We start from the raw sequence: 26,582 nt of genomic DNA, 5'->3' as shown, positions 1-26,582 counted from the left end.
TGGATTGAGGATGAAACATGGAACAAGGAGTTACAAGCCGGACTTCAACCTGGCCCGCCCGACTGGAGGACTACAGCTTCTTTACATGGGGCGCGACCCAACGGCTAGGCCCTCTGCACCCTTTTATAGAGTATTAAAGGGGTTTGAAAATACACTGTAAGGGAGAATACTCAAAATGACAACAAATATGAGGTGCAAGAAAAAAAAAATAACAATCAGTTTTACAAATCCATATTTGTACAGTTTTATTGTAGCAATTGTGGCATACATTACACTTAATATGAAGAGAAAAAGCCAGTTATTGATGGGACTATGATCCAACCAACATTTTTTAGACAAGCAAAATTTTTTTTAAATAAAAAACACTATGGCTTCATACGGAGGTTTGATTTCTCACCTTCATGTTTGAAGACATTATTTCATTATACTCTGACTGAGAATCACGCCAACAGGCTACATAAAAAGTGAATCATTTACTCATCAAACTGTGGTCAGGCTGATACCGTGCAGCTGTGTGTTAAACATTGCACGTAACTCTAGCTGAATAATTTCTTTTGTTCTGTTTACGATGCCTTACTTATCATTACGGTCTCATTTATGTTTTTATCCTATCACAAAATCATGTCCTGTAAAAGTTTCAGGTCAAAGATCAGGTTAAAATACGTCAGAATGAAAATAGTAAATGAAAAGTATGAATTTATTGACAATGTATGGGCTCAGGTCCTGCGGTTGATAACATGTAGACATTTATTAAATTACATGTAATACATTAAAAGCAGATTTAAAACTGTGTAAATTGTGATATCAGTTTCCACATCCTCGATGTAAATTTGCACAATTCCCATAGACTGTCCCTGTCTCCTGACAGACGGCCATCCTGCCTTCTTCCTCTTTCTCGTGCTTCAAACATACCTTTGAAATCCTGCAGGTTGTTAACCTATCAGAAAAGAGAAAAAACAGTTTATGATAAAGCGCATTTCTTCCTTTTTAACAACTTTAAGTGAATGACAGAGTAGGTGTCATCCCTTCACCATCCTAGATTGCAACAAGATACTGAATATGGTCAATCAATCAATGGTGGGAATCATAGGAGATTTAGAAGTGGGTATACTCTATGGAGACTGAAAAATAAGTGGGTATACACCATATACCTGCGTATATCCTGCCCTACACCACTGGTAAGGCTCCATATATCTGAAACAGACTCTCAGAAAACTGCAGGTCTGCTGAAGCTCACAGCTCTTTTTAATCAACGCTGAAGAATCACCTTTTTTTTTTACAGCTGCCTCTTATTAATAAAATATTTTTAAATAACTTTTTTAATTTGAACTCTGCACTGTAACTTTTACTCTCTTTTTGGCAACTGTGTGTATTGTTTTTGCTTCTGTTGCAAAAACCCCACGGTTGCTGAAATATGCTTGCCTTATACACACACTTTTACCATTGTTACAGTCATTGTAGCTGTAAATCTGTTTCATTCATAATTGTTTCTATAGTTGTTCTGTTTGTCTCTATCCATCTGTTTCTTTCTGCATCTCCTTTTAACCCACTTTCCAAGCCCGACAGTCGGGGCAGATGGCTTTTCAACATGAGTCTGGTTCTGCTCGAGTTTTCTGTCTCTTAAAAGCAGTATTTTGTTGGCGCTGTTACTTTGCTCAATGTTGCCAAGTGCTGTGCTCATGGTGGATTATTGTCAGGTCTTTGTCAATAATATAACAGAAAGCACTTTGATAAAAAATGTAAATTGACTGATTGCATTGAGACAAGTTTGTAAAAATCTACCTTCCCAAATTACATGTCTGACGTTACAACATATATTCCATTTCTTCATTAATATTTGCACTTCATAAAACACATGAATAATTCTTACAAACAGCAACACAAAAAGTATTGTTTCTTCCCTGAAAACAGAATTAAGAAAATTATTTAGTTGGTTAGAAATGTATGGTGGTATGGCTGCCCTTTGTTTTTTTTTTTAAAGATTTATTTTTGGGCTTTTTGTGCCTTTAATGGAGAGAGAGGACGGTGGATAGAGCTGGAAATCAGGGAGAGAGAGTGGGGAATGACATGCGGTTAAGCAGCCACAAGTGGGATTTGAACCTGGGGCCGCCCGCTTGGAGGACCATAGCCTCCATAAATGGGGCGTGCGTAATAACCATTGTGCCACCAGCGCCCCGTGGCTGCCCTTTGTGCGTATTCCAGTAATTATTGTCAACATGTCTTGGGTCTTTATTAGAATTCAAAAGTTGTTTGTATAAATGTGTGTGTGCATTTCACACTTTACGGCTTCAAAATATCCTTCAGTACTATTCCTGCTGCTGAACATTTTCACATTAGTAGGAACTACGGATTGGGATGGCATGTTTTTTTTCTAACTCCCCTAATAAATCAATCTATTAGGAAAATAGGATTTACCTTCTAACATTAGCATCTAAAATATGTAACTGATTATCAGTTTAGTCCGGGATGGGTGTGGTAGATTCCTTACCCACAATGCTCAACTGTTGGTCGTACCCCATTACAGAGATGAGATGGCAGTGAAAACCCCTTAAAAGCAAACAAGACACAAATAAGAACGAGGAAGTGAGTGAGTAAGTGAGTGAGTAAGTAAGTGAGTGAGTGAGTGAGTGTGTGTGTGTGTGTGTGTGCGTGCGTGCGTGCGTGCGTGCGTGCGTGTGTGTGTATACATGAAGGGGGAGCTAAGAAAGATATTTCTCCGGTGCTTTCCATCTGGCGAGTGTAAAACATTTCCTTACTTTTTTTATGTAGTTGTGTAACGACAGAGATGAAAATGCGAAGTAACTTCCTCTGAACATTCACACCGATGTTCACACCACAAACGCCAGCAGAGAAAAAAGTCAATTAGGGCTGGTATTTCCCTAAGTTTTCAATCTAGTCACCCTGACCAATGTCAATGTAAGGTGCTGCTTCAGTTCCACTATTAAATGCATCAGTAATTTGACATCAAACTAACGACATGGTACAGAATTGACTGTTTCACAATGTTAGGAAAGACATTGTTTTGTGTGTGTTTCTATTTTCGAGTCCACACAACATGCAAAACAGCTTTTTTGAATATTTAAATCTATGTTGGTTTAATCAATGGTAGCTGCATTTCTTCACTCTTTAATGTATACTACATCACAGTCTGGACTATATTATACCAGACTCTGGTGTCAAAGTCTTGAATGGTTAGCATGCAGGTGTACACTGCAGCCGGGGAACTTAAGTGTGTTGAATCAGCTTGCAATATTGACTCAAGTGTCCTTATTTAAGTGTTTTAGGCTACTACCTTAGGACAAAAACCCAGATTAAACCCAAAGAAGATGTTGATTTCCTTTATATGATCTAGTGGTATCAGAGATGTACACACACTGCATTGGAAAAGAACATTTTAGATATTTGTCATTCATTTTACCAGAGTAAAGTGAAAATGATTTAAGTATTCAATCTTATTCTGTTTCAATAGTACATTTTGTTATTAAGAAAGGGGCAGGTATTATAAGTTTTCTTCTTCCTGATCCTGTTTGCTTATGGACAATGTTATCATGAGAGAATATTTCATATTGTGTGTTATATTTTTTGGGAGCCAAACACTGAAATGAGCAAATAAACCAAATATGAAATGAAATTAAATATGGTACGGCTCGTTCAGGCTCCTTATGACTCCAAATTGGTTTCTACAAACTTATCAAGGAGCTAAGTTTTGTTGATGGTGAATACAATAGATGATGCATTGTTTTTCTGTTAGCATCATAAGTCTTATTAAGGGGAAAGTAACTACAGATCCACTGTGTGCTTTTTGAGTGTGGCATATCTAAGTTGTGTCAAAACTTAAAAACAAACTTTTTCAGAGGTTTAATTAGTGCAATTATATCAAGTTCATAGAAGCAATACAACAAAACTGCCCAGAAGTGTGCTTTGTGATCAAGAACTGTAAAAAGAGGGGTTTTAGTTTCGAATGAAACGCCTCCTAAAGCAATTAAACATTGCTCATTTGTGCCAACTCCTTGCCGCATAAAGACACTAGAAAGATTTTGTCTAACTAATACTTTAGACAATAAGAGGTTCATGCTTGTTGAGACAGCAGCATGAACTGCATTCTCCGGATATTTGTAGGTTAGACTTTTAAATCTGCAATGTGACTTATTAGTGTAAAACACTTTATAGTTACTTGTCCTCTACTTGATATTTTCTTTTTTTATACTGCTTTATACTTCTGCTGCACGACAAACATTTAACCCAAGATTCCTGACACCAAACGGATAATTGGTGTGTGAAGTATGGTGCAATATAAATGACCTAAACAACTAAAATATGTTTAGATCGTCTCCTTTTCTACCAGCTATGGCTTACAAAGGATGTGTAATAATAATAATGTAATAATGAATCATTAATCATATTTTCTTTTGATACTTGTAGTATACTCTCCGGAAAATACTTAAGTGTGTTGTTCATGTTTTTGTATTTTTGTAGTTTTGAATGCAGGACATAACTAACTTAAAAAGTATGTCACCGTGTCCCAAAAACGTCAAAACACACCAACATTTCACAGTAAATGTGAATATACAGTAAGTAGTGAGTAGTTTTATGAGTGTCATATTTTGTGAAAGGCTTTGAGCTACAGGGCCAGCAGATATAATTTATATATTCCCCTTATTATGGTTGTAAAACTCTTTGATCAACGTAGCAGATTTGTATCTGTCTTACCCGTTCTGCTGTTACTGCTCTCATTAAGTCAAAGGTAACAATACAAGTACATGATCACTAATGAAAAACATTCTTCTCATTCTCATTGGGCATACTACAATGACGTCTGTGCCACAAAATACCAGTTTTAATTACTTTAATTACATTAATTAGTGCTTGACGTGAACAGTTAAGATGACGATCTAAGCAGAGTAAACATAACATGCCAGACAATGAACCATGGTGATGGATTTTCAGGTCTGAATAGAATTATAAGGTCACATGCAGAGTGTTATTGCTTCACAAAAGTTAGGTTATGGTTGACCTTAAAATGCAAAGTACTGTAATTGCTAATGATTTACAATAATATAGGCATATATGCTATGGTCTCATTATATCTTGCAGGTTGAATCAACAATTGAAGTATATACAAGGTTTGTAAAATTTTTGTCCGTAGAGGTTTACTAGGTGTCAGCTAGTAAATAAAACTGTACTGGAACAAATGGAACAAATGCTCTGCAGCTTGCAGTAACGTATTAGTTTCATTTTGACTCATTAGTCATTTATTGCTTATAATCATAAAACCATAACCAACCCATAGCTGGAGTTCTGCAAAATGAGAGTTCAAGGTTAGCCGTTGAATGTCCATGTTTAAGATTTGACTTTTATGATGTGTGGATGTTTGATAAAATATATCTTTGACACACACACACACACACACACACACACACACACACACACACACACACACACACACACACACACACACACACACACGCCAAATAGTTGGGAATGGCTGTAGTTTAGAGGAAGTAATTTACATGGCTGACAGCTGGGCCAGGGTTCTGCTTACTAAGATAACATACCATAACAAAATGTATTCCTTCCCATACTAAGACAGCTACATGACCTAAACAACTACACACACACACACACACACACACACACACACACACACACACACACACACACACACACACACACACACACACACATTTGGGGGTTTGGGGTAGGTAGGAAAATACTGCCATTTTTAGGGCTTTAACTTTATCTAGCTTATTAAATTGGAAGGCATGACCACGTTCTAAATCCGCTCTTGTCCTTTCCAACATTGCATTAACATTTGCCATTGCTTTCTTTTTAAATAGACTAGAAATAATAGTTCTATTCTATACTAGTTATACTAGTTCTTTAAAAAGATGGCGGCATGTGATGGCGACCAATGGAGTTGCTTTGGCCCAGAGCTCTCCGACTACAAGCAGCTTTTTTACCAAAAAAAAAAAGACCTACCGCTGAACTAAACTTTGAATTCTTAAAAACATTTGGGCCGAAAATACTCCTGAAGGATTCCGCTCATTCACGGTGGAGATAACTTGCTCTGTCAAGTGAAAAGCTTAAATGAAGATATGAGCTGAAAGGAAACACAGTAGGCGGTGCGAGAGGAGACAGAAGAGAGGAAGGTGAGCCAGGATCTGGACTATAGGCTAAGCATAGAGTTGCAAACTGCATGATGACTTCATTGGACAACAAAACAAACACGCAGAGGGCATCTTCATCCTGGCAGGTGACTTCAATCACTCCAACCTGAGTGCAGATCTGTGAATTTGAATGATCTTGTTTAAGTCTTTTTTTCTTTGTATGGACACTAGGAACTAAATGGGATCCACTGAAAATTGAAATAAAAAATCTGAAAGAATAAACATCGCTTCCAAAGGCACTTATTTCATTTTGTCGTATATTAGACAAATCAGTTTGGTGTTGCTTTTTATTTCATATAAATATTTCTTTCTTTCTATGCTGCTCTTTATTTTACACAATTCTTTTTCTTCTTTTCTTTTTTATTTAATGTTTATTACACTACAGGCTGTACCTACAATCACATGTAGTTCGGAAGAAAAGTAGTTGGAACAAACTGTAACTTTCATTACTGTCGTTTCAAAATAAATCATATAAACCTAGAAATATGCATCCAGGACTTTTTGTTGCTTTTTTTCTGTTGAACTGAATGCGTACCAAACTTTGACTCCTGTGAACCTTTACACACCTTGTTTGTTACATATGCTAGGGGTGCTTACTTCCTCAAAGTGTCCATATTTTCCTGATAAGAATGGAACTTGACCACTATCAGCCTTAGGAGATCCACATCTTTTGGCCTTGGCAGTGGGCTTATGTGAGCACTGTGAGAACTTAGTAGCAGGCTTTCTTATGGATCACACCGCTGACAATAACTGAGCTGAATCTAAAGGAACTACAGTTTTTTGGGATTCTTTCACAGATACTATGCACTCCTGAAAATGTACGGAAATGACCTGGTTATGTTGCATGTGATAACACAAAAGTACAAATCTGCTCATGTAGCATTGTTTCGCTGCTACATTAATCGCAGCTGAAATTAAATGAGAAACAGTCACCATTACTTAAGACCCCTCCTGCACGCTCTACCAAACCCCCCACCACACCTAAACCAAACAGAGTCAAGTAATGACAACGTATTTGACAGAGACGATCTGATGTCTGGGAGGGACATGTGTGAGGGATAGAACAGAAAATGTCAGACCCTGGTTGTCTTGAATGTTTCCAGAGTTTGTGTGTAAAAGGGTCTACATTTGCAGGCCTCAGCAGTACATTCATGCTGGAGAAGAACAGGCAAAAGTTGGACAAAAGTTTTCAACTCAATGTTATCCTGAGTCAGTTGAAAACAATGACAGGAAGCAGAATGCAGTAGTCTGCCAATAGGAAGGACAATCTCAGACAAACATGCTATTATCTCAACCCCCCTCACCTATATAATTTCATTCTTACAAAATGGACAAATACTGTACGTGTGCACATCAGAGAAAAACACAGAGCATGACAGCTACGTTACTGACTTTACATCTTATTTTAAGCCATTTTAAATCAGACACAGCAATAAATACATTTTAAAAAGTCTGCGCACGAGTACATGTGCGAGTCCGCGCGTGTCATTATAGTCAGATACAGCCATGAAACTCTGGATTTCTCCATAATGAAGGCTGTCAGCGTTGTGTACCCGCGGGCTTGTGCTCATGCATGAAGTGTACCGTGCCGAAGCACACCTCTCCAAAGTGTGCCAAAGCCAAGGAAGTGTACGGTAACAGTGTCCGACCTCACTCTGGTATTTGGCTGCATGTGAGGGCTTTAATGTTAAACTGAGAAAAAGTGAAAAATAGAATTTGATTGACACTGATTGACTGAGATGCATGTGGGTGTGTGTCCCATAGAAAAAGGGAGGGTGTGTGGTGTGTGTGTGTGTGTGTGTGTGTGTGTGTGTGTGTGTGTGTGTGTGTGTGTGTGTGTGTGTGTGTGTAGGAGAGAGAGAAAGAAGTACAGGTAATAATAGTCTGCTGGTTTATTGGAAACGTCAGAGCCCTTTTAGTAGTTACAAACTGAAAAGAGAGCTAGTGGACGCAAACCAGAAACCAGATTTACAATCATTAAATTAAAGACACAAAAAGAAAAAAGGAAAAAAACAGAAGAAGAAATAATTATATATTATAATAATAATATTATAAAATATTTTGCATGTTACCTAGTTTCTGTTAATGTGCCGTTTCTAAACGCGATGATAACAGTGACTTATTTTGTGCAGGAATGGCATATTAGTTTATGCATAAATGTGACAGAGGAAACAATCTAAAGTAGACTAAAAACTGCCTGCCTTCAACATTGAGCCATATGCACTGAAGTTTGTTTTGCAATCCCCATAGTTTCATGTAACCTTCACTACATTCACATACTATGTTCTTGTCTTGCTGTATATCTATAACTAAGCTTAATGTGAATAAAGAACACATACAATATCGCAGCAGCAAATAATAATAGGTGCAGGTCTAGATAAAATGACCTGAGTCCTTTTTTTTTCTACAGTTTTGTGTAGTATTGCTGTTTGCTATTAATGTTGATCAGAATATAATGTTGTTAGAAACACACACAGATTGACAGATACCTTAAAAATCTAAACTGTCATGTTTGAATATACACACATCCTGTTTGATTTTGATACATCTGTAAACAGGAGCTGCCTGTTTGCCAAAAAACAAATGAAGTGTGCTTGTGTGTGTGTGTGTGTGTGTGTGTGTGTGTGTGTGTGTGTGTGTGTGTGTGTGTGTGTGTGTAGTTTAACAGTGGGTGTAATTATAAAACAGGAGAGAGAGAGCGAGGGGAGGAGTAAGAGGTCAGCTGACTTTCTGGAAAGACCAAAGCCATATGTCTGGTTGCTCTCCCTGTTACACAAGGTTGCATATTGCTATTTTTTGTTTTTGTTTTTTTTAGCATGTGATTTTTCTGTTTTCCAAAATCCACTGGTGCATGTATGTTTATGTGTGTGTGTGTGTGTGTGTGTGTGTGTGTGGACTCATACAGAGAAAAGGACCCTAGAAAAAAGAAGTCTGACAGTTTGCTGAAGTCAGCTGATTTACTGGAAAGCCCAGAGGCCACTCTCTGCTACACACCCACACACAAACCCACACCCACTCACATGAGGGAGTTGGAGTTTCTACACTGGCGGGAGATGGCATGATGCCCATGTCACCACATAAGTGGTAATTTTCAGTCAGGGCCCCTCGACTTTGGAACGACCTCCCTGAGGAGATAAGACTCGCAGACTCCCTCAATTCTTTTAAATCCCTTCTTAAAACATACTTTTACAGACTTGCTTTTATGTGATGTCGTCTTCTTAATGTCTTCTCTTACTGGTTTTACTATTTTTATCTTCTTCTACTTCTTACTGTCTTTTATTTATGGTCTTATCTCGTATTTATGCTCATATCTTAATCTCCTCTTGTGTTTTAACTTGGTAATTTCTTATCTTACTTACTTTGTCTATTTATGTTTCGTATTTATAGTTAATTTTTATTTTTATTAATATTATAGTTTTGGGTTTTTTGATCCTTTAACCACTTGTTTTTATTTCCTTTACTGCGCTTACCTTCTCATTGCTTTTTATTTGCTTTTATCTCTTAGTTTCTTACATCTTTTTAAATCTTTGGTCCTCTTGGTCTCAGCTCATGTTGTTGGGTTCTTGTGTTCCTGGGTTCTTATGATGGTTCTTATGATGGTTGGGTTATATATGTCTGGTTGGGTATCGTGCACTTTGGGTTCTTTTCTGTTGAATTGTTTTTAATTATTTTTGGTATTTTGCATCTGTTATATTCTTACTGTTGTTAATGTTTTTCTGTGTTTAGTTTGCTTTGTTCTTGCTGTTTGTCAAAGCACTTTGTAAACCTGTGTTTTTAAAAGGTGCTATATAAATAAAGTTATTATTATTATTATTATTATTATTATAATACAAGCTGGGTCAACCAATGCAACAGGTTAATTATAGTCAGGTACTAATAAAGGTGTTACTATTTGAACAGACTGATGGTCTTAGAATACAACTCCAGGCTATGGATGATCTGAAGACTAACATAAACTATCTCATTTTTTATAAATTACTTTTTTCCCTCACCTAAGAGCACCCTGTCATTTCAAAACATTAAACTGCCATTTTGGTGTTTTCTGGCTTCATGTGAAAATCTGAGTGTGTTTCATGATGAGTGAAATGTGTTAAGGCTCATACATGAAGCATTGCATTTCTTACTTCCTTACGACTGTGAAATCTTTATCTCGAGCAGCCACACTTCTATCTCAAACAAAATGGGGGAGGGGGGGGGGGGGGGTCTCAGGTTCATAAATCATGATTCTGGCTGAGTGTAAAAAATATAGCCTACAAACCACATTTAAAAATGTGATACTTCTACAAAGTGGCGACCATATTGTTCAAATTTGATGAAGTTCAGGCAAAAAAATTAGAGTTAGAGGAGGATAATTTAAGCTTAATAGTGATTTCCTGCTAAGATAGGAGAACAACCCTCATTTGTATTGTTTACGTGATTGGAATCAAACATAAACAGTTTGAGGCCTGTGTTGGAGCTAGTTGGACTGTTTCCTAAGATTTAATTATTTTCCATGAAGTATTTCATGTTCATGTGTTATTCTGTTTAGGTTAAATTGATTACATTTGACAACATTAGTGTTATCATTAGAATATTACAGTATTTATTTCTGCTTTTTGTGTGTGGAAAGTTCTGGGTAGTTTGGCACTGGGTGTTGTGTATATCTGGGGAGGATTGAGTAGAGCTGGGCAGACATCGGTAAGCTGATTTAAAAAAAAAATTTAAACTAAAAAAAACACAACACAGGACTGATAGAACATGTATGAGGACGGCATCACTTTTTGTTCACTTGGAGCTTATTTTTGAAAAACGACAACAAAACTTTATTCTGTGTTCAATGTGATTCCCCTCGGCCCCCAATGGCTGCTTTTTTATTGTTGAGTTGTTTGATTTTGATGATTACTTCATGAAAAATCTCCCCTACAGACCATGTCTGTTTTATCTGTGTTTGCATTAAAAGGGGCCAATCATAGTTCTAAATATGTTGGAAATATAAAGGGTCTAATGAAGACAAGTAACAAAGGGGTTTTGTAAGCTCCTATGTTGGTAGTCCTCTAGCAACCATGTGAAAACTTTTGGTGATGTAATGTACAGTGATTAGTCCAGATTGAAGTGTGCAGTTAATGGTCTAACAGCGACTGACAGCTAAAAAACACAAAAAGGTGCTAGATTACTGGTCTCATACACATGAGAGTGTTGAGAAAATCATTCCAGATTCCTTTCCGCTCACAACTATTTATTTTGGGGGATCCCTCCCTCTTACAGTGCCGTCCTTCCCCCAAGGCAGGCTGGGTTCAAACTGCACTGATGCTGGGCAGGAGGCTACTGGTGCAACAATGGAAATCAGCTCATGCCCCCTCGTTAGGGGAATGGTACCTTCTGCTCAGCACAATTGTAGCTTTTGAAAAGATATCCTTCAGTCTTCTACGTAGAATAGACAAATATTCACTGAAATGGGATAGCTACCTACGGCATATAGAAGGCCCTGGGGACTATCTCACTCCCAAGCTCAACCCACCTTCCCTCGGTTTTGAGTAGTCTTTATATTACTCAATGAACAAACCCTCCCATGGCCACAGCTTCCCTTATGGTTTTACCCCCAGACCCTCTTTTTCTTTTCTTTTCTTTTTCCTTTTATGTAAGTTGATCCCTTTATATATCTTTTTGTCTTATATGTATTTATGTGTGTATATGTATATATTTCTCCTTTCTATCGGTCTGTTCCGATGTTACCAATTTGGGCCTCCCCTCAGGAAAAAAATCATATCATCCATGACATGCAACACAGGGACAGACATTTTCTCTCCAAAGACATCACTGGAGAATGTTAGGAATGCATGTTGAGCTCTGTCTTCCAGAGAATCTGTATAAATCAAACTACCTCACTTGTCTTTATGATTCACAGAAACTTCCCTGCAGATGAGATCAGGCGAAATGTTAATGAATCTGTGAAGAGTTTATAGAGGCCAGGATCTGCAGAACAAACAAGTGACATGATTAAAGCGATTCACAAATGCAGTTTGGAAATTCTGGGTGGACTAACTATTTTCTATTCTATCTCCCCCACTTGTGTACTTCTATTACACAACACAATCCTTCACCTGACCTCCATAAATACACACGATATACTGTAGCTGTCTTAGTATGGGAAGGAATACATTTTGTTATGGTATGTTATCTTATGTTAGCAGAACCCTGGCCCAGCTGTCAGCCATGTAAATTACTTCCTCTAAACTACAGCCATTCCCAACTATTTGGCGTGTGTGTGTGTGTGTGTGTGTGTGTGTGTGTGTGTGTGTGTGTGTGTGCGCGTGTGTGTGTGTGTGTGTGTTTCTGTGAGTCAACAGCCATTTTGTGTTATGAGACAGGACATGCACACTTATTCTGCCTCTACAACCTCCCAGTGAAGACCTCCACTTCTTAATTGTTGCTGGTGTTTGAGGTGTACGTATCTGTGTTTTTGTGACTTTACATTTCATTTTAACATCATCAGGACTGCATACATGTAAGCACGGGCAGAGGTGACATTAGCAGGAAACACAATGCTGCTCTGACACTTTCAATATGCAGAAATCCTTTGTTTTCAAACATTAAACTATGTTCCAGAGATAAACAGGCGCCTGTATACCAGACTTAATCCCCCATTTACCTGAAATGCATTTAAACAGAAATGCCTTGAGCTTCTGTGCCATCTCCTGTGGGTGTGGCTACAGGTGAGAGTGGTTGGTGTTTCAAAGAAACAGCAGCAACAGCAACAGCAACAACGGCAGCAGACAACGGATAGAAAACAAAGGGTGAAGCTAAACATGTAGCCTGCAAAACCTGTTAAAACACACACCTCCATTTTTTCACTGTTACGCATGCAATCATGTTTGTGCTACGTAGATGGTTTTATATTGGCTGTTAATGTCAACACCACTAATTGTTGACTGTCTTGCTAAAATATGTCCGCCTTTAATTACGTATCTTTCTGCTTTATTGCTATTGTTTGCCATCCCTATCTGTGGGTACACAAATCATACTCAAATAATACTACTAAAACGGTACTAAATTGACCACCTTTCAAGCAATGCTGGCTGACAAATCAACAGCTTCCACAATCCTTAGTCAACAGTGTAAGAGTTGTCATTCAAACCCATTTTTGTTTTGAATTAACAAGATTTGCTTCAAGTTAAACAAAAGCCAAACAATCCCATCTTAAGCTGACAGCAAACCCTTTTCTGTGCCATATAGTGAACATACTTTTAATTTTTTTTTTTTGCAAAACTTTTGCAGAAAACATAGGGTGACTACATGTTAATATGGTGGTAATGCACCTGTTAGTCCCACACATGGTGATACCACAGGCCCATGCTGAAAACCTCCCACATGTGAGTGAGTGGGTTCATGCACAGTGTTCATTTACAAAGCAGAGACACTAACTTGTGTTATCCATTTCCTTAAATAGTCCTTAACTCTGCAATCTTCAGATAAGAGAAATAAAACTGCCACAATGCAGGATACTGGTGAATCCAGACCCTAACTACCTCTCTGCAAGTTCTTCTCAATCACGTGACTTGCAAGAAAGGCACTAAGGTGCAGCTCCACTGTTTCACCAGTAGGTGGAGTTACTCAGAGGAGACACAGAGGCATTTCTCAGAAACCCGCCTGCTGTACGGAAAGCCAAATCTGGTGTGTGGCCTTATTCAGCTCTCCCTGCAGACACTGCATACTGACTGAGCTGTACTGGAGTGTTATGCCAGCATTAGAGCCACTTTGACTGTTGGTTTATTTTGATTTGAGCCCATTTTTACTTGATGAAATTCAGTTTTTGTTTTTGAGACAGATGGCAATTTCCTTCCTGTTTGTCAAACAAAGATTTAATTATAATTACAAATGATTCACTGTTTTTATTATTCTCCTTAGTGTGCCAGATTAGTGCATTTACTGCATCTCCACAGTTAGAAAGTTTGGTGGCAGGAAAAGTACATTTTAGACAAGTTGAAATGTTATTTGCTTGGCTAGTAGTATACTATATTAAAAATGACATTAAAAGGACATATGACAATCAGCTTTAAGGGAATACCTCCCACAAATGTAAACACATATGAAACACACTTTCTTTTTTATTGTCTGGAAATAAACACTGTTACATTTGATCTAATAATAGTCTCTATCATGCTGGCTAAGCCTGCAAAAAAGACCAAACACTGGTTCGTCTTACTTCTTCAAAGGGAAAAAGAACAGTTTCAGGTTTGTAACTTATGCAGACATTTTATTTATCAAGAAGCAATCAGAGACTGCTCTCAGTGACTTTTAGAACCTACTTACTGTAGATGTTGAACAAAGGTCTATACCTGGGTAAGTCTGAGTTTAGGTGCTCACCACATCCTAAAAGCTTGTTATGTGACAACTGCAGACAAAACATGAACTGCAAATACGTCACTAAAAAAGAAAAGTATCAGAAATTCAACAATTATTATTAATGCTTATTTTCTGTGTTAAAACAGTTTAAATGGAATGGTCTTTTTGAATACTACTTAAACAAACGACTACTCTTCAATGTCAATAGAAGATATTTCTTCATCTCCTTTAAACTGAGCTACAATACAACACTTGCTGGCGATGACTTCAAAAGTAAAGACAGTGTGAGTCTTATGTCTTTTGTGTATGTGAATCTGTGCCAGTCTGTTATCTGTTTGCCTGGCTGTAATTCTTTGTCTGGTTCAGTCACTGATAACTCATAATAGGGCAAGAACATCAAAACAGATTCCAATGAAACAAGACAAAGACATATCTGAGGCTCAGGCATTCGTACACCGTGACACAAACACACACATGCCGACGAGATCGAAAACTTTTATACCACCTAAGTATCTATCACTCATCTTTTGAGGCCTGTTTGTGTTAAGACAATGGTATGCGGAAGTCCCTCTACATTTGGCTATTTTAGATAAACTCTTGTTTGGCGGCAAAGCATTTCCTGTTTGGCTGTTGTATGAAAGCCCCACCTGCCTGAGAGGAATTTAAGTAGATCAAGTGGCCTATTGGCCAATTTAGAGGAGTCATTTTTTTTTTCCCTCATTTTCTGTTTTTTTCTGTTTTCCTGAACAGGTTTGCAGGGTGGTTTCTAATCACATGCACATGCAAATTAACCAAAACAATTGAATCAGGTCAGCAGCCAGGTTAAGTTTCTATGTGAGTAGACAAGGAGAGTACCAAGTGAGTCATGAAGACTGACTCCACATAAACACTTCCCCTTTCACACACCACTGAGAGTAAGTGCTATGTACACTAAACAAGTTCATGTTGGCTATATTTAAGGCTTTACTGCCATCTAGTGGTTGTTCATGAAACATTGTTTAAATCATAGACCATTGGTGACATCTGGCGATTGGTTTTGATATTAAATATTTTGCTGTTGACTCAGAGCTCACATTAGCTTATCAACGGAAAAGGGGGGTAAAATATGCAGTTTAGTGCTTTTGTCAAAAAACAGTGTGATTAGATAGATTCTGTCCCCCCTGTATCACAGTTACGTTTATTAATGAGCTGCGTGTGGTTTTATTTTAAACATGATAAGCACAAAAAATATGATGCACTGGCAAACATTCAACGTATCTACTGGCTCTACCTCGACAAGAGTTATTACATACCGTTTTTTTTTTTATAAACATCGCAAAACAGAGTATTAAAAATTTTAAAAAATCACAGTGGCTATGTTTCCATTATACGTACTTTGATTGAAAGATATCTGAGAATGTATGGCAGTAACACTGCTTTTAATACTTTTTAAAGGATTTTTTATCAACCACCTATTACTCAGATATTGTTTTAGGTAGCCTATATGAACGCGGTTTTTAACTATTACTATTTCAGATTTTTATTTTATTGTATTAGTGGTGCAAGTAGTGCATTTAGACCTTGTATGAACGTCTTGATGAGCTTCATGGCCAGCCTTATAGGCTATATTTGTTAGTTTGATTTCTAAATACAAAAATAGCATGTTGACTATAGCTGTCAAATAAAATACATTGTGCTTTCGCTAGTTTCTTGGTTACAGTCCAGTTATTGCAAACAAAAAAAAAACAACAATGTGAAAAGTCACTCACTCAACATCACTCCAGTAGCCTAAATAAAGTAGGCCTAACTAACTAAAGTCATCACTCAAGTAAAACAGTGAGTGTCAGAAGTGAAACTGTTCTTTAGAAAGTTGTAGGCCTATCTCACTTCTCTGGTGGATGCATATTAGACCATAGTTTTTCGTTTGGCTTTTTTTCAAATTCATATTTTGGCTATAGTTTATGAAAGCATTGACCAGTAGGCCTTAAAGGACGTCAGCCTTTGGCGACATCTAGCGGCACCTCTTAGAACTGCGTCAGTAACATATTCAACAACTGTGCTCTCACTGTCTATGTGGACATGTCGGGGTGCCGCCATTTGAAACAATGTCAACATTAAAAACCGGTATAAGGACTTAAAAAACCTTTTATTCTTTCTTTTTTTTAAAGTGAATAACCCATGTTTAATAACCTAGCCTACACCTGTCAAATGGTATGTAATAACTGTGTGTCTAGTCAAGTCAACAGCGAACAATTCTTTCCAATAATGCAGAATCCAAGCGTGAGGATAATTTGAATTAAATATGAAACTGCTGTTCAGTAACAATCTGAATCTGCGCTATCAAAACAAAACCGTGCAAACCAGTCTGAATGTTTCAAAATATGCCTACTGTATGGGAATAACGAAGAATTTGAGAGGATTGAGGAGCAAACGGTACTTAAAAGATTGAACAGAAAACAATGGATGGTGGATGATCTTGCAGTTTTTTTTGCAGCACGGACACACGTTTTGTAGAGAAATAAAAGCTTACTGTTCGAGTATGGACAAATGCAGCGTCGAAACCTAATTTCTATTGCTACATGAAATTGTTTTACACCATACTAATCTTGTCTTCATGATGTAGGACTATTCATATTTAAGATTCTAGTTGATTTAATTAGCCCGTTGAAGTGAAATCTTACCTTAAATAACGTAGCCATCCTCCATGGAGGTTATGTCTGAACAAAGAAATCCATCCACTGATGTAGTAGCCTTTTCTTTAGAGAAACTGAACAAATAACCAAACGGTTTTCAGTGTAGATGCATTGTTCTTACTTTCACTTTTACTTCAGTCAACCGTTAAGGAGAAATCAACAGCGTCAGCTGCAGCAGAATTTCCCTTTAAGTGCAGCTGAGAGTGAGCAGGTCGGGGATCAGATCAACAACAGCTCTTCACTAAACAGTTTGAACACCAAGTCGACTGGAATGATATGACTTACACATAATGGAAATCCACAGAGTTTCTTGGTCTTTAAAGCTTCTTGGTTGACTAGAAGTGAAAGTGAAATTTCTCTGCGAGATAGTGACATACGTCGAATAAGCTTTTAGGCCTATAAGCAGCGTGTTGGCGAAACACACAGGAAAATTACAAGGTTACATTTCCATGAGCCTCTAAATTACTTTTTCTAATTATTTTCACTCTAAACATTTATTTTTAATTTCATTAGAATGCAAAGATAAACGTGAAAGCATTTCTTAGCCAAATCATTTTTTGCCCAAACCGGTCTCTTTAAAGGGGGGTAACCCTTATTGCAATGATAACCTCTGCTGGCTCTGTTTGTAGCTCCTGGATCATAAGCTTGTTTGTTCACTAAGGACAGTTCAAACTATTTCTATTATCCAGGAGTTGTCAAATTATGAGGTGTTGTCCCTTTAACTGAATAGCCCAGCTCTATACTATATATAACTTATTAGTAGTTACATCTATAACCTATACTTTTACTCAGCGGGACTAAAGCAAACTGCCCCTCCTCCTCCTGAGCCACTGTTACATGTGGTTTTAAGTTTGTCAGTCCTTGGTTGGGCCCCCTACTGGCCAAAGGCCCTAAGCAGTTGCCTGCCTTGCCTGTTGAAAAGCAGCACCTCTGGACTATAGCAGCAGGTGGACAACCTCTACATTATTGTCAGTGGTTTAGTGACCTGTGTAAGGTAAGGTATTTTCAGATGGATTTCATTATATCCTTTTTTTTTCTTTATCCATTATTTTCATGCAAAAATTCACATGCTTTAGCTGTTTTCACATATGCACTCTTGAAAATGTCTAGACAATTTCAGGAAGACTGCTCCGGAGATTATTCTGATCTGATCTGATATAATAAGAATGTTTGTCTTTATATCAATGTTATGTACTCCAACGAAATGACAATATCAAGAAAAGAGCGGAGAACAACATGCTGGCGAACAGAAAACGTACTGCAGCCGTTTAATTATGTTCACGGAGATCGTAGTGGTCGAGTGTATACACTGTATGCACCGTGCAGCTATCACAGTATAGAAACGTCATTCCTCCTCCTATTGGCTCAAGGTGAATTCTCCGGGGAGAATATCCTGCTGCGTTCTTACATCAGCTCATTCGGATTTGCTGCGAAAAAAAAATACAAGGGGTCCGGCAGGAGAAACTCAGAGTGAAGTCCGAGGGAAAAATTCTGATGTTTGCGTTCACATATACAGCTCCTCCTGGAAATATCAGGATTTTTTCGGGAGAATTCTGCAAGTGTGAAAGCCCTTTTCAACTCATAAATTAAGTCCTTCAGTCCAAATTATAAAAATAGAAAAAACATTAAAGCTTTGGTAATTTTCCACGTGACTTAAACTTTGTGCAGCATTAAAACAGTTTTATACCATGAAAAACTACAATAAAAACTTTTCAAAGTAAGCTTCAAGCTTTCAAGCATAAATAACCACAACTTTATCAAGCAGCTTTTTTTTGGTTTTTATTCCCTTTAGTACACAAACTTATCCAAATTGTTTATTTCAACTGAACATTTTCAGTTGGTAACATGTTCATTCAAGTGGAGAGCATGAATTTGAGTTCTTAAATTTAAGTTTAGAGGTTTTTCCTGTCTTACACATTAAATAAGTCAATTGATAAACAGAAAAATTTCACTCCAGATCAAGGAATTAAAAAAAACAAAACAAAGTCTCAATTATGGTTGTATCAATTCCAAATGAAATATATCCTTCAATGCATGATGTCTTAATTGAATGGATGATTCATCATAATTTTCTTCAAATATGAAATCAATACTTGGCATTTTAACATTATTTTGCTCTTTAGTTATTATATGATGTTACATTTTTTTCATTGCAAGGGTTTTCTCCTGTGGTAGGGTTTGGGAGATTTTCCTGAGCTGCATAGCATTTCTGACCTCCTGCAGCAATTTTGATATTAGTTTGGCAGAAAACAACCTTTGTATTTACTCTCCACTGTAGTGGCAACTAGGGGATAAACTACAACTTGGTTACTTTAGTCTGAAAATCAGCGATGTGCTCTCCCTTTTCAGCTTCTTTCTTCTTTCCACATCTCCTGTTTGAATATTAAGAGGATATTTAGTGACACTGTAACAGCAGCAGCATCAAAGATCAGAGATTAACTAAAGGTTTTTCCTGATAACAATAAGAACAGGGGTAACAAAAGTAGACCATTATAAATTAATAATTGTTGCACTTCTCTAAGACTGGTCCCTAAGGACCTTCAAGAGATGCAACATTACATAAACATGACTAAAATTACAAAGTGAGCAGCTGTAGTTTTTGTATCTGTCCTTTTTAAAAATTAAACCAAACTTTGTCTATCATTTCAATTTATATCTGCACTGACATAACATTTTTGTGTTGGCTGTAGCGCAGGAGCTAAAGAGATGGCCGACTTCAACTTGGAAGATAAAAAGTTTGATCCCTAGCTTTCTTGACTTTGTAGTAAATTAAAACATAATCTGTGCAGTTATAGAAACATTGTTGCCTTTAAACATACAGCATAGTGTGTGAACTCACCTGTATATCTGCTGCATCTGGGATAAGGTCTCTGGTAAAGGCTTGTTAAATGTCTCTGGAAGAAGGAGGCATAAGAAAGCACCGATAACTGCAAAGCTTCCCATCAATATGTACGGGAGTGACTTGTTGTATTGACCTGCAAAAGAAAGTCAAAGTAAGTCACTTCTTAGATTTATACAAACAAACCAAACTGTTGAAACATTAGGACACTCATTGTATCAAATAATCAGGATATTTTTTTCTCTGTTAATCATTTCATTTGAATGAAAAAGTATTCTCTGTGAAAATATTTGCGCATTCATTCATTCGTTTACTGATTTCTTTGACAATTGAACACATATATTGTTGCAGTGATTATGAAAACTCCTACAACTACCACATTTCAGCTGAAAAAGTCCATTGCACTGGCAAAGTTCTGACAATCTAAAAACAATAAATCCTTACCCAGATAAATGATGAAGGGGGAGATGATTGTTCCAATGCGAGCTGACATTGAACAACATCCCATTGCTGTATTTCTGATAAAAGTGGGGAAGTACTCTGAGGTGACAGCATATACGATGCAAAATGCAGCTGTTATGCCAAATTTCCCCAACATCTCAAGAAACACGGATACAGCAGGTAGACCTAAAGAGACCATCAAAAATGGCATAAAGGCAAATAACCCCAAAGTTCACAAAAGGCATTTCAAACTTCCCACATATTAACTCTACCATCTCACCGGTTTTAATTAACCTATATTTCTGGTTTAGCACTTTGGTAAGGGAAACTCAATGGGTCAGTGAACCCACTAAAATATCTCGTGAAAAAAGAAAAGACTAAAATATTAAATTATTTTGAGAGTAGGCATTTAATCTTGTGTCATATTGAGGGTGAAAACTGGACTTTTTAAAAATTTCACCATCTACTGGATGGATCAAAATAACATTTGGAGCAAAAATTCATAATAATCACATCATTAACTATAGTGATCAGTAGTATATTTCTTCAGTATCATCAACAGCTTGTAGATACATTCTGCAGCATTTTGGACACAGATTTAGCATTTAGCTCAAAGCTCAGTTTTGGACTCATAGGGCTCTATCCTGTTATTCAATTCAATAAAAAAAATACTTTATTTGTCCCCTGGGGGCAATTCAAAGGCACATACATGGAGCTATTATTGTGGCAAAACTATTTGAATATTCGTACACAGATCCACAAATGTGTAAATAGATCCACAAATGCATGTACTAATCTGCAAATATGTAGCCATTGGCTGTCATTTTACACGTGACAAACCCCACTAATGTGTTTGCAGATCGTCAGACACACATTTGAAGATATGTGTACGCATTTGTGGATCTTGCATGGCAGGAGTGTTGCAAAAGTCACGTGTAAAATGACAGCCAATGGAGAGGCCCGCCTCAGTTGTAAGCGATCATTTGTGTGTATTTTCAGGAATTACAGCTGAAAAAGTTTACTGCCATTAATAAATAAGTAAATATTTCGAAATTGATCTACATATTTGCAGATTAATTTACACATTTGTGGATCTTTATACACATTTGTGGATCTTTTTACACATTTGTGGATCTGTGTACGCATATTCAAATAGTTTTGCCACAGTAATAGATCCATACACATAGAACAGTAGCATGAAAATAGCAACACCTAAGGAGCAGCAAGGACAATTTAAGGTTGATAAACCTATCAAATTAAATATATACTATTATGCAAGTAGACTCACATTTTTAGTGACAAAATGAATGCATCATGACGTCAAACTTTGTTGATCACTAACTGCTAAAAATATCACAAAAAAGAGACTTACCTATGGGGATGAGGTTAACACAGAGGATCATCACGCCTCCAAGCAACAGTGTAGAAGACTGACAGAAGCGCCTGGGGCAAAACTTGAGCAATAGAAGAGCAAGAAGATAAGCTGGCACCTCTGTCAAAGCAGAGAAGAAGCAGTTTAAATAAGGGCTGCCGTGCAGGTTTGAAGTATTGAGGGCTAAAGCGAAATAACTGATGGTGATGATGACCCTGGAGAGACAATCAGAACAAGACATTACAAACAGGATAGGAATCACTAAAAATTACATAAAACAGAGATTTTAGTAAATGTGATGGATTGATGGATTGAGGTGTGAGGAAACTGCAGACCTACCACAGAAGTGAGCACAGTAGTGTAAGAGAAAACATATTGCAGTTGCTTAGGATATTTGAGAAGTTGTATTTCTTGTTTTTCATAGCCAGTACGTCTTCGATCTGCAAAAAACAAGAATTGTTGAAACAATGTAGCCTGAAAAGTCAAATTCTAATCTGCACATTTGACTGCTGAGCTGCTGAAACCCCCCACAAACCCCTATGAATGATGGATGGATGGTTCTAGAAGTTTCTAATTAGTTTTAAATTAAATTACTTTGATTAATGAGTTTTACTTTTTTGCGCTTGTCTCATGTTTGGTAAGGATTTCAGGGCCTGTTACGCTAAGTTTTGTTTCTGGGATTGGGAGCTTTTGAAAACTGGAGGTAATAAACTATTGGTTTCAAAGTGTAATAAAGCTGCTCTTCTAGCCTTCCATGGGGGATGCATAGTGTTTCTTGGTTTCCTCTTGTCCAAGTACAGAAGACACACAGTTTCTTTCCTATGTTTGTTAAAACTAGCTTTTACTGCTTTATTTCAAAGAACCTTCTGGCCTTGGCACGTGCACTCTGAGCTGAGCGGCACATGTGGTAAAACTTTATAACAATCATAAAACAGCTGATACCTCAGCTGCTGTAAAGATGGTCTGTGGAGCCTCTACGTTATTTGTCTTGGCAGCGTCCCTGATTATTGCCTCAGCCTCCTTCACTCTTCCCTGATAAAACAGCCAGCGAGGAGACTCTGGGACTATCCTGGACATTAAAAACAGAAAACAATGACAATAATGACTCTCAGAGAAACGGGAATAAATGCACAAAACCTAACCAGTTGACTGTACTTAAAGGGCCTATACACACCAGCAATTCCCTTTAAGGGACCGGAAAACAGTATGTAGTTAGATATTAACTTGTGCACTGTCCTATTTCATAAAACTCTGCTCTCCAGAAGTATCCTGGTTTAAAAGTATAGCCACCATGTGGGGGTTTAAGTGAGTATTGGAGGTGGATTGCTTCCCTTAAACCATGAGTTTATGAAACTCCCACCAAGAAACATCATTAAAATGGTCACAATCGTGTTAGATTCAATAGGTAAAATACATGATTTGAATATTCTTACCACCAAAGAGGGAGGTACAACAGGCCAGAGGCAGCCATGAGAATCAGCAGCAATCGCCAATCACGAAGGAAGTAAGCTGCAGCTGGGCTTAACATGTACCCCAAAGCAGAGCTCATAAAAACCCCAAGAGAGCAGAAGACCACTCTGGTTTTTGGGCATAGAATTTCTGTACCTGGATGAGTAACAAATTAAAGAAGATTAATAAAACTTGAGACTGTCAAGCACAATTTTTGTATTCAAACTTCTGCTTCTTCGTGTTTTACCTTATCAACTCAAACAGGCCATTATGACATATACAACTATATCAAGGGGTATCAAATCAATATTGAATGCTTGAGATCCTCACTAGAAAACATACCCAGCACAAATGCAATGATATAGTTGGAGTATCCTCCCCCACCGACGAAGAAGAAAATAAATGTAAAGATCTCCCAGCTTGGTGAGAATATTTGTGCTGTAATTGAAACAGTCTGTATAGCCATCATGAGAAAAAGTGTGGGTCTCCTTCCAAACCTGTGTAAGAAATACAGTGCATGATTTGTGTTTATCCCTCAGAACCAAATTGGACTGGTAAATGTTTCCAACATTGCTGTTAGCAGTACCAACCTGTCAGACATCAGGCCTGATAAAAATGCTCCCACTAGTACACCAACATAATGGATAGAGGTAGCCAATGGAGTTTTGTAGCTATTGTCACACACCAAGTCCCACTGCAAATGGAGACATATTATTTAGTTATCAGTATTATACAACAGTAGCAATATGGAACATATTTTATTTGAAGCAGCAGCGTCATAATCTTATTTAACCAGGAAAAGTCTCATTGAGATTAAAAATCTCTTTTAAAAGAGCATCCTGGCCAAGACAGGCAGCAGCACAATTTACTGGGTTTCAGACATAAAGCACTTAACAACAATTAACATAAATGAAGGAATCACAAAATATAAGAAACATTCATCAAAATATGTAATCTATAGCTTAGTGTTGTGGCACCAATGAACACAGAGGCCATTATTATTATGCCAGAAACAGCATTAATAAGTAATCTCCTAAATTGTACTGTCACCCCTAGAAGTAGTAATAGCATCAGTGTTGGTAGCTGAAATAGTCACATAGGTTTTGCTATAATAGTAGCTAACTTAGCATAAATAGCGATTAGCATTTGTAGTCAAATGGCTTTTTTTTTTGTTGTAGAATCTACATCTCGTAAATTTAAAAAATGCGGTGCTTCACAATTGTCTCTAAAACCTGATATTAACCTCAACTGTTTTTCTCCAATTGACCTTTCAATAAATAATCATAATAATAATTTGTTCTTTATTAATCCCGCAAAGGGAAATTCGGTATGACACTCTGTTTAACGAATATGATTACACACATAGGCCGAAATACACACGTGCACAAACAGGACCCCATGGACATGCATTATAGTAGAGGTCTCAGAGTGAGGGGGCTGCCCACAGAAAGCGCTCCAGCAGTTTTTTGGGGGGTCCAGCGCCTTGCTCAAGGGCACCTCAGCAGTGCTCAGGAAGTGGACTGGCACTTCTCCAGCTACCTGGCCAATTTCTGGACTTCTTTTATCTACACCGTCAGCCTGTCTTTTAGAACCAATTCCAACCAAGCTGGTTGCTCTATATTAGATATGATCAATATGTCTTTACTGGCATGTTATGTACCACAGTCGCTGTAGTAGCTGAATTTAAACCTCTTCTTAAAAGCCTACTCTTGCTTCAAGAACCCTAGCTAACCTTATTAATATCTAACCTTCATTTTCTCCAAAAGATCCTGGAGAAAGTGTTAGCAAATCAGTTATGTGACTGTCTCAATGACAACAGTTTATTTGAGGATTTTCAGTCAGGATTTAGAGTCCACCATATAAAGCATTGAGACTGTCTGTCTAGCCCCGGACAGGGAACTTCTCTCTGTGCTTGTCCTGTTAGATCTTAGTGCTGCAAATGACACGATTGACCATCTTATCCTATTACAGAGATGAAAACAATGAATTAGAATTACATGGACTGCTTTAAGTTCAATTTAATTGTATTTTACAATTTCTTATTTATAACTAAAACTGACAGAGAAGTTAATTGATGACTTACCTCTGTGACAATGGTTGACTGGTAGATTTCTTTGCTGTAAGTCCAACCATCTAGACAACTTTCTAAAGGAATGTTACTCACATTTACATCCACATTTGGGATGATTCCTTTTTGAGAGTAGTTACTGACAATATCCAAGTTAAGCCTTGAGCAGGAGCTTCGCTTTTCAATGCCATTGACAGTCTCCAAAGGGATAGTCACATTTCTCCACATGCCATTGATGCTGTTGTTCTCAGGGATAAAGCACTCATGAGGAGGGGTATCACCTGCAAATATTATGTAGGTACCAACAAATCCATTTGGTAGGATGCTGATGGCCAGTGCTAAAAAAATCCTTCGTTGAAAGGGTCCCCAAGATCCAAGGAATGATGTGATACTGTCATAGTCCCTTGTCTTTAAGCTGCCCATTATCTTGTCAAAACCCTTGATAAAAAAAAGTAAGGATCGAAAAAGACATCCACAAGGCACAGGAGAGAATTTGGCCTACTGCACTGTGATTCGAATTTGACCCATGTGAGAGAGTAAGCGGAGTTATATATCCCAGTTTCACTTGATGTTGAAAGTTACACAGTTACATGGAATAGTCCACTATGCACTTGAGTTATGCATGACGTAAGAAATATGGTGTATTAATAACATAGGTTGTGAGGTAAGGAAACAATTCAAAGTGTACTTGGGCATGAGTAAATCATTTTCAAATTGAAGTAAACCAGTAATTTGTGAAGACAGATTATTTACAGATAAAGCAGTAAGGTCGTTATGACGCTAGGTCAGTTTTTGTCAATGAACTTTGAGTCAGACGGCTAAAGTCCTGTTGAACACGAGTCAGTAACGGATACAATGCTTCATTTTCCCAGTCTCGTCAGAAGGGGCCCTGCTGATTTTGAAAATAAAACAGTTGATACTTAATGAAAAGCTCTAATGAAAAGGACAAGTACTCCGTGAAGCAAACCCACTCGTATCCTAAAGCCCTGCTGATTTGTCACATAATCTAGCGCCTAATGGTTTCCCCCAACTCAACAGTGACGACAGATGGTTAGTGAGAACCAGTACATCACTGGGGTAACCAAGTGGGCATCTCCCTCCACTATTCCTTTGTCTAGTTAAGCCCAGCACACATTGGGGAGGCTTTACTATTACTTTATCTCCAGCATAGTTATCTCAGATACAACTGAGACACAGACCACATGCAAATGGTTTTCTTCAACAGAGTGATACTTGTCTTTTACAGTTAACA

The 26,582-nt window shown here is 37.6% G+C and overlaps 1 protein-coding gene and 1 long non-coding RNA gene across 2 annotated transcripts; both read right to left on the bottom strand.

Annotated features, from left to right (window-relative positions):
• Positions 1–219: 219 nt before the first annotated feature.
• Positions 220–17,438, bottom strand: LOC109987294 (uncharacterized). Its single transcript, XR_002278106.3, has 2 exons — positions 17,150–17,438; positions 220–937 (listed from the first exon to the last, which is right to left on the bottom strand). It is a non-coding gene; the product is annotated as an uncharacterized lncRNA (long non-coding RNA).
• Positions 17,439–18,923: 1,485 nt separating this feature from the next.
• LOC109987319 (solute carrier family 22 member 4) lies at positions 18,924–25,937 on the bottom strand. The gene is made up of 10 exons (XM_020638356.3): positions 25,346–25,937; positions 23,853–23,956; positions 23,605–23,759; positions 23,247–23,418; positions 22,756–22,882; positions 22,153–22,253; positions 21,814–22,028; positions 20,445–20,627; positions 20,001–20,136; positions 18,924–19,533 (listed from the first exon to the last, which is right to left on the bottom strand). The coding sequence occupies exons 1-10, from the start codon at positions 25,751–25,753 to the stop codon at positions 19,458–19,460; spliced, it is 1,677 nt and encodes a 558-aa protein (XP_020494012.1). The 5' UTR covers positions 25,754–25,937; the 3' UTR covers positions 18,924–19,457.
• Between the last annotated feature and the right edge of the window lie 645 nt (positions 25,938–26,582).

This window comes from Labrus bergylta, chromosome 14 (assembly GCF_963930695.1).
Source record: "Labrus bergylta chromosome 14, fLabBer1.1, whole genome shotgun sequence".
Classification (NCBI taxonomy): domain Eukaryota; kingdom Metazoa; phylum Chordata; class Actinopteri; order Labriformes; family Labridae; genus Labrus; species Labrus bergylta.
Note: the sequence above shows the minus strand (reverse complement) of the source record. Positions and strands in the feature narration are given on the sequence as shown.

Bases quoted from the DNA above. Each gene is read 5' to 3' on its own strand.
- LOC109987319 (XM_020638356.3), bottom strand. From the start codon at position 25,753: ATGGGCAGCTTAAAGACAAGGGACTATGACAGTATCACATCATTCCTT. The intron at 23,760-23,852 runs GTTGGTACTGCT...TTTCTTACACAG, and splicing joins TCAGGCCTGATGTCTGACAG to GTTTGGAAGGAGACCCACAC. The intron at 19,534-20,000 runs GTGAGTTCACAC...ATATTCAAACAG, and splicing joins CAGATGCAGCAGATATACAG to GAGATGTGGAAAGAAGAAAG.